The sequence below is a fragment of the Aulonocara stuartgranti genome (assembly GCF_965226115.1).
Source record: "Aulonocara stuartgranti genome assembly, chromosome: 15".
Lineage (NCBI taxonomy): Eukaryota > Metazoa > Chordata > Actinopteri > Cichliformes > Cichlidae > Aulonocara > Aulonocara stuartgranti.
The window spans coordinates 18,520,220-18,533,634 of NC_138951.1; the positions used below are offsets into that span (position 1 = coordinate 18,520,220).

The 13,415-nt window shown below is 37.8% G+C and overlaps 1 protein-coding gene across 5 annotated transcripts in view; it reads left to right on the forward strand.

The window, feature by feature from the left end:
• The first annotated feature begins 907 nt into the window (after positions 1-907).
• Positions 908-13,415, forward strand: part of LOC309689940 (DNA (cytosine-5)-methyltransferase 3A-like) — a 104,695-nt gene continuing 92,187 nt past the window's right edge. For 2 of the 5 annotated variants that reach the window (XM_082506668.1, XM_082506670.1), the window contains exons 1-2: positions 911-2,468; positions 10,947-11,169. In XM_082506668.1, coding sequence (XP_082362794.1) covers positions 11,101-11,169 — 69 coding nt within the window. In that variant the 5' untranslated portion in view covers positions 911-2,468; positions 10,947-11,100. Of the gene's footprint in view, positions 2,469-10,946; positions 11,170-13,415 lie in introns of all 5 variants that reach the window. The other 3 variants (XM_082506669.1, XM_082506667.1, XM_082506672.1) reach the window with 3 other exon arrangements.

Sequence of the window (13,415 nt, forward strand, 5' to 3'; positions counted from 1 at the left end):
GCCTAGCCAGTCTCCAGACCTCAACCCCATAGAAAATCTGTGGCGGGAGTTGAAAGTCCGTGTTGCTCGGCGACAGCCCCAAAACATCACTGCTCTCGAGAAGATCTGCATGGAGGAATGGGCCAAAATACCAGCTACTGTGTGTGCAAACCTGGTAAAGACCTATAGTAAACGTTTGACCTCTGTTATTGCCAACAAAGGTTATGTTACAAAGTATTGAGTTGTATTTTTGTTATTGACCAAATACTTATTTTCCACCCTGATTTACCAATAAATTCTTTACAAATCCTACCATGTGGATTCATGGATTTTTTTTTCACATTCTGTCTCTCACAGTTGAAGTGTACCTCTGGTGCAAATTACTGACCTCTGTCATCATTTTAGGTGGGGGAACTTGCACAATCAGTGGCTGACTAAATACTTTTTTGCCCCACTGTAAATGGGATTCTGTCTGACCCAGTGTTCTCCTCAAGGGTGTGTCTTATTGCCCTTATTACTCATTCTCTACACAAGCACGTGTCAGAGCAGATATGAAAACAGGGTCATTATTAAATATGCAGATGACTATGCTATTGTCAGCTTACTGAAAGAGGGTGAAACTAGCCACGGTCCACTGATTGATGACTTTGTTCAGTGGTGTGAGGAGTCTTATCTCCAATTGAACATATCTAAAACAAAATATTTGGTTAGTGATTGTAGTAAACAACAAAACGGGCACGGAGTCACTTTTATTAAAGGTCAGAAAATAGAGCAATCATATAAATATCTTGGGACCATAATCAATGAAAAACTGAACTTGGATGAGAATTGCAAATCGGTCTGTAAACAGGGTCATCAGCATCTTTTCTGCCTCAGGAAACTTGCTCATTTCCTGATTGACCAGAAATTTGTAACTTTGTTTTAACGTTCTTTTATTGAGTCTGTTTTATCTTTTTGTTTGGTGGCATGGTTCGGTCAGACCTTTGTCACAGAAAAAAACTCACTGAATCAGATAGTGAGATGGTCCAGTCGTATGACAGGTGAGTCACAGTCCCGTTTAGCCTCCCTGTACTCTAAATAGGTACAACAGATGGCTTTATCAATGCTTAAAAATGGTTCCCATCCTCTACGGGGTGAATTTCAGCTTCTTTCCTTAGGACGGAGGTTTCTAGTTTAAAGATGCAGGACAAAGCATTATAAAAATATAGCAAATTTACCTATGGGTATAAATAAAGTAACATTAACCTTAACCTTTTATACCAGGTATTATAAATCTGTTAAACAAACCCAGGTGATACGATGTAGTATGATACAGTAGTGTCACTTGCACACAGCAGATAGTGTGACTACACATTCTTGTTATTAGTTTCTGTAATTGTGATGCCTTTATTGTTGTGAGTATTTTTCACGGACAGGCACAAATTGCATTTTAAAGCCAAGACTGCTTCTATAAACATCGTAGCAAAAATGCACCAATTTTGATGTCTATGATGTAGAGCTACAGAAAGAACCATCTTTGCCTTATGTTGATTCTTTTTACTCGCACTTTGAAACCAGGCTCATCTTCTACATGTGATTCCTTCTGTGTTAAAACACTTTTATAACAGAAATTTTATCCCATGTTTCCTCCTGTGTATATAGAAATATGCATTTTATTAAAATTCATACTTATTAAGTTTCCTCCTGTATTGTATCACCTTTTTACAGTATTTAACTGCATTTTATTTTGACCTTTAATTATTAATATAAATTGTTCAATTTATTTCAGCTCACTGTTTTATATTAGGCTATTATATTGCACTTTATTGATTTTTTATTGGACTTTTTCCTCTTTAGTTGAGCTCCAGTCTGTTGGATAATATTTAACTTTAGTCATAATTTTTTTTTTTAGCTTGTCTACTGGAAATAATTAAACTATTTTCTTTAATTTCCCCCCTCTGTAATACAGGAATTTACCCACTTCTGAGTTAAATAAAGAAGATTTTATTTTAAATTCATCCAGCCAGCTGAATCTTAAAACACTGTAAATAACTGCACGGGTTAAAGCGGGCTCCCGAGGCAGCTCTGAACTGAAGCTCATTTTCTACACACCAACTGAAGCTCATTTTCTACACACCTGTCTCCTATATGTTTTTATGGCAAGCCATTTCGGCGTTTTGAATAATCAAACGGCGTTTTTTTACGCCATTTCTTAACCAGACGTGTTAGAAAACTCGCGATATTTGGCTGAAATGGCTTGCTTCCGCAGCCTCTGCAGTTCGAGAAAGTCAGCGGGAGGGGGGAGAGAGAGAGAGATTGAGTTGTGTGTGTGAGAGAACGCCGACGGGAGCGCGCAGCAACGGAGAGAGAAGACCCGTTTGAACGCGAGGAGAGAGAGAGAGAGAGAGAGTTTGAGTGCGAGTGGGTGTGAGAGAGAGAGATCGAGAGTGAACGAGAGGAGAGAGAGCGACGACCGTGAGGGTCCGGGTGCCTGAGGGACGGACGACACGGTAAATATAAACGTTACATTTTGAACGCACAGCGGCGCCCGTTACAGCCGTTAAGTTAGCTAATATTCACCTCCTAAAGTCGTCGCGCGCTCCGGAGCCAAATCGTCGGTTCCGTTTTAGCAGATGATGTGCGCGTGAAGACGGAGCGGTACACGGGGCGAGTGAACTTGGGGACTTCTTTTGTACAGTGGGAGGAAAATCACCGCCACCGGACAGCCGTTATATAACGGATGCTTATTAACCGATGTCCGGCGGAGGGTACAAGCCCTGCTCCCTCCGCCAGGCTTCTGCCCCCCGCAGCCACCAGCAGGTAACGTTAAACCGGAGCGCACCGTCCTCTTCGTTCACCAGATGCAGACAGACACATCAGCGCGCGGAGCCGGAGTCTAGGCGCGTGAACAAGCAGGCGGGGGCGCGCATGTCGGGGTTAACGGGTGCATTCGGTCTGAGACGCGCCCCCGTGTGTGTTTTTTACCTGACCCAGTAAAGCTTATCGTCGCTACACACTCAGACACGTGCCTCTCACCAGCTGCCCGCCCCGCAAACACCCCAGCCGGGATTATACACCGGTTATAAGAGGCCGTCCGGTAAAGGCCACGTGAGGTCGCTCACAATATTAATTGTTATATACTGCACGTTGTCAAGGTAGCAGGAGCAATAACCACACTTCCGGATGGGGCGTTTAAAATAAAAGTCGACACAAAGGCGTTTGTTTGACTACTTAACGGTACTTAATCACAATATGACATTATTATAATCTTTAAAATTTATCTGACGGAATTTATTTTGCTACAAAGATATCTGCAGTATTTTATTATATTTTGAATATGCTGGTTATATTTGGGCTTGTAAAATGTCAGGAAACTAAGAAAAACACGTTGTCCATGAAACCCCCAAATTATACCATCTTAAAAAATGTCACAAAAGATTGAAAAACATAAAATCTTTTATTTTAATAGTTTGAATAACTGAATTTTACACAATTTTGACATAAAAGAAAACTAAAGGAACAAGAAAGAGGTGATTTAAGTGGCCATTTTTCTAAATAAAGTTCCACATTAGATAATTTTACAAGTGGGCAATGTTTAGAAATACAATTCCCTTTGAAAAGAAAAATAATACATAAATGAGAAAGTAAATATAAATAAATATAAATTAATTTGTTATAAATCTGAAAATCTACTTCTGTTATCTTTGTCTGTCGATCTCTGTTTTCATTAACATCAAAGCATTTCATGGGTGTGTTTTAAATAACATATCCCTTACTGCTTGAATCCAGAAAGGCCTCTTATCCCAATACTGCTGAAAGAATTTAAGATCTGTTTGTTTATATGTTGAATGTGATGGTAATTATTTTAGAAATTTCATTTCATATCTTTGCAAAATTTGGCTAAAACACTCAACTAGTTAATTATATATAATTTATTAGTTGAGAAATAGAGATTGGGGAATGATATGGATATTAATAATACGTTTAAATGCAATTTCTTTTACAAAATTCTATGCACGATCTAACTGGACATCTTTCTCCAACAACATATACGTTTGATAATGTAAATATCTCAATCTGACAACTTTAAGAACACACAAGATATTAATAATATGTTTCCCACCTTGTGTTCTTTTAACTATAAACATGGTTGTAGTACCTTAGTTTTTGCATATGGTCAAATGTTACACCAGAGGGTGAGGTGTGTTGTGAGTATTTTGTCCTCAGATGACCTGTGTATTTGCAAAATCTGTGAAAAAGTTCTGTGAGTACAGATAACTAAGTGCTACAGTTTGGGAAATGTGCATAATTGTAAACCCAATTTAGAAAAAAAGAATTGGTCAGTGTTTTCATCACTTAAAAGAAAAGTATCGTTTTGCCTTGATTTGTAAAACAACAATAATAACAGGATAAAAACATTTGCAAACAAACAAGGCAATTTATCTTTTTAATAGGATGTAATGCTTTTATTGTGAAAACTAATCACTTGTCACTTATGTTCCTGTCTTGTCGCTGCCTTATTCTCATTACCTTAACCTTCCTCTGAAGCTTTTTCTCTGCGCAACCATTTCTCCTCCCACCAATGCAGGCTTCTGCTTGGGCCTTTGACTAGGGGCTAATTTAAACCACTGCTGACATGAAGACTGGAACAATTTAAATCAGTGTATATTGACTTGCTATAGGAGGGTGAGGTGTGTGTGTGACCTAAATACTTAGGACTTGGAAGAGTTAGTTGGCTTGCAGCCTGGAGTTTGTGCAGGGTGCCCCCGGGAATGGCGGGGTGGATACTGTACAACCATTTCTGCAAAGTTTCCACTCTGTGTTTCTGCTGGTAACCCTGGCCCACCGCCTGTTGTCTTTACAGTAGGTGATGTAAGGCCTGAGCATGAGGAGTGACATACTGTACAATGCATCCTGAGTAAAGCCAGACACACTGGCTGCGCTCACACTGCGCTCGAATCCAGATCACTGCTGAAGTCTACAACACCACATTTTGAAGCTCCTTTTTGGGATGAGTTTCTGACACCTGTCTGAACAAATCACACTCACAAAAGCACAGAAACAACAGACTTCGCACCTAGCACACTAATCCAGGGGTGTTTATCTGAAACAGAGGCCATCCTGTATGGTGTAATCCCCAAAGATCAGCTTATCCCTTTAGCCACTGATTTAATCTGTGATTGAGGTTTATTAAACCAAGAGTCAGTACTGATTTAATTAGTGTTATATGTGGACACTCCAAAACCGCAGTTTCAGTCCTTCCCTCCTTTTTTCTTCAGAGGAGCTGAAAAACAAACAAAAGAAACCTGGCCACTTTATTATGATTTCCATGTCACTTGTTACCTGAACAATTTTTAGAAATTAAAGCTTCTACCAAACTAATGTGACTTGGATTTCATTGTGGAGATTAACCCTTAGGATCAGGATGCTTTCATAACAAGTAGTCCAAATCATAGACTGACATATTAGCAACCAACCTCGTGATGTGGACGCTTTCGCTTTGATGAAGTTTGATCTGTTTTCGGTCTCTTCTTCCTGCAACATGATGGCATTCCTCTGCCCATCGGAGACCCTCAACATGAACAGTTTCCCTGTGCTCATGTGTTTATATTAGTCAAGCCGTACCTTTGTGCTTTGTGGGTCAGAGTAGAGATGTAGGAAGTTTAGGCTTTGCATGCATATCTGATTTTATTACTCGCCATATATTTGTATTTTATAGCTTATTTAATCTTGTGTGTACCTGCCCGCGGGTAGCTAAATCTGTAACAGGAAAGCTTTTCTCTTGTGAACAGTTCCTGAAAAATAGAGAATAAAACTAAACTGAAGTCACTTATTTAAGCTTGCAACTCCCCAAGAACTGGTCTGTCTGAGGACAGATCTCAAGACTGGTTTATCCCCGGTTTCAAAAGTGAAGCCAGTGTATGGGCTCAAAATGTGGTCATAAATATTTTGTACTTGTAAAAAAGATTTGTATGTGTAAAAAAGATTTGTGTGTGCGTAAAAAAGATTTGTATGTGTAAAAAAGATTTGTATGTGTAAAAAGAATTTGTGTGTGCGTAAAAAAGATTTGTATGTGTAAAAAAGATTTGTGTGTGCGTAAAAAAGATTTGTATGTGTAAAAAGAATTTGTGTGTGCGTAAAAAAGATTTGTATGTGTAAAAAAGATTTGTGTGTGCGTAAAAAAGATTTGTATGTGTAAAAAAGATTTGTGTGTGCGTAAAAAAGATTTGTGTGTGCGTAAAAAAGATTTGTGTGTGCGTAAAAAAGATTTGTATGTGTAAAAAAGATTTGTGTGTGGACTTAGAAAAAAAACCCCTGCAAGTTACAAGTACGGATTTTTGACCCTATTTTTCTACCCTTCATCTGATTGGTCAATGTCATGTCAATCACACATGTAACAATCCAATCAGAGAACAGATGGGTTAGGCTGTCAGAGGGGCGCTTTTTTGAACTGCAGGTCCTTGAAGGGTGATACCGTTTGAAGCTGGAGGATCGCTATATAAATATCCGATAGCAGCTAGGTCCCCTAACTTTCAGTAGCTGTTGAAAGGAAAAAGTTGTGGTATATCAGTGGTTAGAAATAACATTATTACTTTAGGATTAGTTTAACACAAAGTCAGGGCTGACCCAGGACCATTACTGTGAGTCACAGTGCGCAGCATAAAAGTCCTTTCACATCGGATGCAGGATACGCTGCTAATGCTAACTGCTAATGCTAACTAAAAGCAAAGGATCCAGAATTTGTTACGCTGGCTGCTGGGCTCTATGGGTTTTTGCAGCTGCTCTACCTGTACTAGATGCACCTGCTCCTTGTCTTTTCTATCTCTGACTTTATGTCCTCTACAAGAGTTTGTTTTTTTTGCTAGTTCTTCAAATGTTCAATAAAAACATGTATGCTAATTCATAACGAAGAAAGCTTTGTAATGAAGACTGTCATTTCCAAAACACTGCCCGCCCCCACCCCGCGGTCCGCAGCGCTGTTGAAAAGGCTGTGGAAGTCCCTGTATTAAACACGTAGACCTGTGACATAAAAATCACCAAACTCGGACAACCACAGACTGTTTTCCTTCGTGGTGATGAAGGAAAACGCTGGGTTGGCATGTAAAAGGGCATTTATTCCCTTCAAAGACCTGCAGTTCAAAAAAAGCGCCCCTCGACAGCCAAACCCATCTGTTCTCTGATTGGATTGTTACATTTGTGATTGACATGACATTGACCAATCAGATGAAGGGAAGAAAAATAGGGTCAAAAATCCATACTTGTAACTTGCAGGGTTTTTTTTTCTAAGTCCACACACAAATCTTTTTTACGCACACACAAATCTTTTTTACACATACAAATCTTTTTTACGCACACGCAAATTCTTTTTACACACACAAATCTTTTTTACACATACAAATCTTTTTTACACATACAAATCTTTTTTACGCACACGCAAATTCTTTTTACACATACAAATCTTTTTTACGCACACACAAATCTTTTTTACACATACAAATCTTTTTTACAAGTACAAAATATTTATGACCACATTTTGAGCCCATACCAGTGTGGAAGTGTTTTAAATTTGCATTCTTTTAATGACTTGGAGCAAAAAGCCACCCAGATGTATTGAAGTCTATGGGAAAATTAACACCACTAAACACTTTCCCCATGAGTTTATGGTCTCCGTTGCTGTTTTTATTTCATATTAAATGAAAACAATTGTTGATTTTGTAAGTTATAGCTGAGTGCACTGAAGGAGAATGAAGCAGAGTTATTTTTTCTATGATCTGACAAGCATCTGCCTCACGAGCATATGACTCTTTTAAAATATAGTCTGGTTTGACCAATATCTGTACACCCAGTTAAAGTTCCTCTTGTAAGGAGAAAGTTAAGATATAAAAAAGATCCTAAAAATGGTTAATAGAACCATTAGTAGTTAATAGAATGATGAAAATTTCATCTGCTTTGGAAACACCTGACATAGCCCTAAAGCTATTAAAAAAAGCATTGTTAGAGTACTTTTGCATTAAGAGGTCATAACACTGAATAATGGTCACCGTTTGAGCATAGATTTTTGCATTTCTTACATAACTTGTGTTAGTCTTAGTATACTTAACAATATTGCCATAAAAACAAGATTAGCAAGCAGATGCTAGGACATATTCTGACATCTGATGGGAAGAGTCAGTCCTAATAAGGCTCTCTTTCAGTGTCTAAGTGTCTGTCACAGGCATGTCTGGCTTGGTTTTAAGGCATTTCATGTTAGGGCAGGGTAAAACCAGCGTCTTTCCACAAGCAAATCTTGCCACTCAGCAGCCATGAAGTGCCTCCAAATACTAGATTAGTTATTTAAACCAGGACTGACAAAGATGCATCCAAGTCAATAGTTCTTCATTTTTGTGATAACATGCATTTCCATTCCCGATGTTGGGTTTATTAGAAAAGGGTGAAAATAGATAGAAATGAATGCCATTTCTCGATCTAGAGGTTTTAAGTAAGTTTCAATAATAAAGATATTTTTGCACAGTTCTTATCTAAACCAGGTTTACACACACACAAACTCTAACCCTTATAATAATTCAGACAGCCTGCATTTTAAATTAAAATTGGCCATGTAAGACTTGAGTGCAACCTCAAGATATAATAGGAAAAAAATCAGAATAAATTAAAAATAACCTAAACATTTGAAAGTTATGAGAATAAAATGGGGGATACCTAAAACTGTCAGAGTTAAAAGAAAATCTGTAAGATTATTTCTAAATAAGTGATAAAATAGACAGCAATTTAAAAGTAGACGTAACAAGCAGGACCCCTCTTTTAGTGAAAGGTGCAAACCGTCAGCGCATTTTTTCCTAAAGATCAAAGGCTGTGCACTAAGGACAACAGTTATGGGACGTGATGGAGTGATGAAAGGCTTTAAAGGAAATAAATCACACCTAAAACAAACAAGCTGCCAGGGCAGAGTAATTTGAACTGGTGTAGGATGTTCACTCGTTTCTGCTGCACTTTGAACAATTGCAATAAGCTTACTTAGAGGAATACAAGCATGCAGGACTATGCATTTGAAGGTTTCTGTGTTTTTCCACTATGATCTGTTTGCAAATGGAATGACCATAAACTCAATGAATGTGGAAAAGCTGAGATATAATTTGTTTATTTCAAGGTATCTCAAGTTTTGTGTCATCTATTTTGCAAATCAATCAATTAATTTGAGTTTTCTGCTAAAATTTAAGGGATTGGGGTGAAGGGTTTCTTTCAGCTCGGCGTAAGGTTTCAGCTTTTTAAAATCTTGGCAGTGACCTAGGTGAATGTTTTCAAAATACTGCTTTATACTTAAATTATGCAGCGGTTTTATTAGTCCAGGTCAGTTAAGATCAAATTGTGCTGCATGTGGCGCATAAACTAAAAAGAGGTATAATAAACTTTATTTTCAACAATCACTGGGGCACAGAAACTATACTCACCAGTCAAATCTGATAAAAAGAAATCAAGCAAACAAAAAAACAAACACAAAGTTTGCTGACTTTGCCCCTAGTTATACTTCTCCCTCCATCTTCCTCCCATAGATATCAGTTAGGTATTCTTTGAATGCCAGGACTCTCTCTTATAATGCCTTTGCTGAAACATAGAGGGACTGAAATGTGATCGCAATCAGTGTTTTAATCTCCCAACAAGAGCTGCGTCAATAGAGCTGTAATGCTTTCTTTGTTTGCTATCTTAAAATCTGTTTTTTTTCCTGTTTGTATCCCTTACATGCAATTTTAAACTGTGAACAGACATGCGCGCAATAGCTTGTTATTCTGCTACAGCGTGTTTTCCAATAATTGTTCGTAAATACCCCTGTAATACACCTAAGTGCCTACAATCTGCCAAAACAGCTGGTAAAAAAACCTTTAGGGCTCACATTTCAAGCCATATGTTTATTAAAAAAAACAGGATTTTATCTTAAAAACATCTTCTGCGGTTATAAAACTGTCCCTGTGCTCACTTTGCTTTGTTCCTGCTACTTGGTTTCGTCATTAATTACCTTCCATATAACAAAAAATGTTAATGACAACGATGAGATGAGAGGGTGATGAAATGAGAGCCAATATGAGTTCGAGTACTTACAAGGTCACACATGGTTGCCTCTCCACTGAACACCTTTCTCACTGCTGCCTTCCACTCAACCATTCGAGCTCAATAATGAGACACAATGTCCTAGAAAAAGGTTAATTGTTTATCAAATAAAAGCCAAAATTGAATGCTTCCCATATATGATAGAGTCTGCTTTATGTCATTGTAATATGAGTATCTGTGGGTTTTAAACTGTTAGACAAAGCAAAAAAATGTAAGATCAAATAAAACTTGTTATGGATATTTATGGAAATTTTTCTTACTTGTTTGTTGTTTTATATTTTCTTCAATTATAACCCCCCCAAAATATTATATAAACAATTATTGTCAAACATGCCTCAAAAATGCAGAAAATGTAGGACATATAGGAAAAAGAACCAAAACTAAATAAAACATGATACATCACTGAAAAATACTTCTGTATTGATAGTTGTTGGATACAGTGTGATTGGTACCACAAGTACACAGATCTTTGTCATGCTTGTGGTCAGGATTTTGATTTGGCCTTATCTGCAGTCTGAATGCAGCCACTTTGTCTAATAAAATGGGACAGTTTCATCAGGTTGCATCAATCACTCTGTGACAGCAGTGATGACAGCTACCCTGATTCCAGCAGACTACTCTGAAGACACCTGCATGTCTGTTAATATGTCAGGGCTTAGAAGCTGCTTTTATGCTTCCACCTGCCAAGCACAGTTCACAGAGCCATACCTGTAGTTTACCTGTAATGTGTGTGCAGCTGAGAAAGTAAGAAAAAGAAAGATGTCAGTCACATGCTGAGCATGATTCCTTACTCAGACCTGACAAATATGCTCCAGCTGTACGTGTACTTATGTGTGTGTGTGTGTTTGTGTGTGTTTGTGTGTGTTTTGTCTTTCTTCCCGCAGGAGAGGGGGAGGTCTGAGGGAGCGCGTTATTGTCTGACAGACCGAGACAGGTTGAATGAAGCTGCACCTGGTGCTTCTGAGGGCATTTCCCATGTTTTGATTTGCTCTGTTTTTTTAACTTTCTAAACTTGGTTTCACCGAGCTGTTCCCTGCCATGCCGTCCAACAGTCCTGCTACTGGTGAACCACCCCAGACGCCAGAGAACGACGCTTCTAACGATGTGGTGAGCAGGAGCTTCAATATAAATAATAATACTGTATTTACGGAAACAGTCTAACTGAATCAGAGTAGCAGTTATGTCTGTCACCGTGTGAAATTTTCACTACGAGATTATTGTAGTCAGAAGAATTCACAATAAAAATGTTATCACAATAAGAGCTACAAAAGCTAGAATGTTAAAAATTGTAGCTAAATAGATTAACTGAAAAGATCTAAGCCTGATTGCTAACTCAAATTTGTACATATATGCATGTGTAGAAGCTTTTATTTTTAAAATCTGATACCTTAAAGCTTCCTGGAATAACTAGAGCTTGTATTGAGATCATCTGACATGTTTGGGATGAACCTGATAACTTTTAACAACTATCTAAGGTCTTTAAAGTTGAAAACCTCAGAGAAAAAGCATCATGACGAAAAACTCACTACAAACTGGTAAACATAGCTAAGTCTGGGTTTTATTTTGAAAATCTGACATATTTTTAAAAGCAGTTGTCTCACTTGTTGACTATAGAGAAATTTACAAAAAGTACAAATACAATGCCGGCATATCCTAACACTTCTGGAAGAGTCCTAGAAGTACAACAAACGTAAAAATAAAAATATTGCATTTAGAAGAGACATGAGTGTGCCAAAACAATGAAAGTACCTTCACATTAAAACATGAATTATGAAACACTCTCCAAAAGCCATAAAAACTGCGACAGTGTCCAAAGTACTGTGATAAATCCATTAGGCAGTATATTGATGAATAACCCGTTAATAAAGGCTTGAGTTATTTAAATTATGAAACATTACATCAGTTTTATACTAATTGTCTTGTATGGAGTGACAACAGTAATTATGTGTTACTGTATAATGTACAATATTTACCTCTTTAAACAGTTTTGTAAAACTAAATGATTATGTATTGGAAACACTTAAGTAAAGTACCCAAACTCAGCTGTAACCCTTGTACAGTTCAGCTCCTGCTGCTTCTGTCACTTTTATCATCACTGCTTCTATTATTATACATATTGAAGGAGTACTACTACTGTTATTTTTGCTGCCACAGATATTATTACAGCCACCACCTCTTTTACTACAGCTGTCATTACCACCACTATTTTGGCTTCTTAGCTCATGGTTGAGAGCTTTTTTTAGCCAGCGCTCACAGAGAAGCTGGCAAGTCTGACTGTGTGTTTGTAATAACTAAACTTGTAGTGTTTTTTTATTTACATTCACTACAGGCCTTTCTACTTTCCACACTGTTGTTTGACCACATGTACAGTAAACGAGACGAGTGCAGGGTTTAGACTTTCAAATGGTCTTTAATTTTTTTTTTAAAATTTTGGACACAAGTAAGGAGACAGGTGAAAAATGGCTCCATTCATTTGTTTTACTGCAGCCCAGGGTGGCCCTCGTCAATCTGTGAGAAATTTGTAGTTTATTCTATAGTCGTGTTGTTATAAAAAGGCCCACCTCAGTTGCCAGCTTCCCCATTCACATGATGGCATCAGACCAAAACAAAGTTTCCCTTATAGAGCTGTTCTTTCTAACTTCCTGAGGTCTAACTCTCTCATAAAGAGTCGAGCAAAGCCAAGAGAGAAATCGGAGGAAGTCTCAGTTTGAAGACAGAGGGGAAGTGATGGCAAGGAGACACATAAAAGAGGTGTGGGAACCTGACTCATGCCAACTGTAATCTATTGAACAAGACAGGAGCCAGAGGTGCCGGCAGAATCGCTCAGAGAGTAGCTAGCAAGTGTTTTCAGAAAATTTGCCCTTTATGCAAACAGATGGCAGTCTGCTAGTGAGCAAAGCATTCACAAGGAGGTTTTTGGTGTGGCGCTGTATATAAGTTTGCAATCAGTTTCACTTAGCAACTGCTAAGTGGTTGCCAAATGGTTGGTCACCAGTCTCCTGTCTTGTACTACTGGGGCCTTATCCATTTGACCCTTAAGAGTCACATGTCCGAAAAATGTTGAAAGGTTAATTTCATGTAATTGGTGGTCACTGCAAAACCTGAAATGCAGAGATTCCCAAAGTGTTGACTGTTTGTCTTTTATGTGTCCCCTAACACAAAATTATATTGTAGCTTTCATAGTAATGATAATACATTTTATTTGATTTCTCTTTTCAAAACACAGAAAACAACGTCAACTTACATCATGAAATTTACAACTAGAACAACATTAAGAGAGATTAAAATCCTAGAATGATATGAGTGCAAAACATATAAAATTTAAAAACTTGATAGTTAAAGTTGATATACTG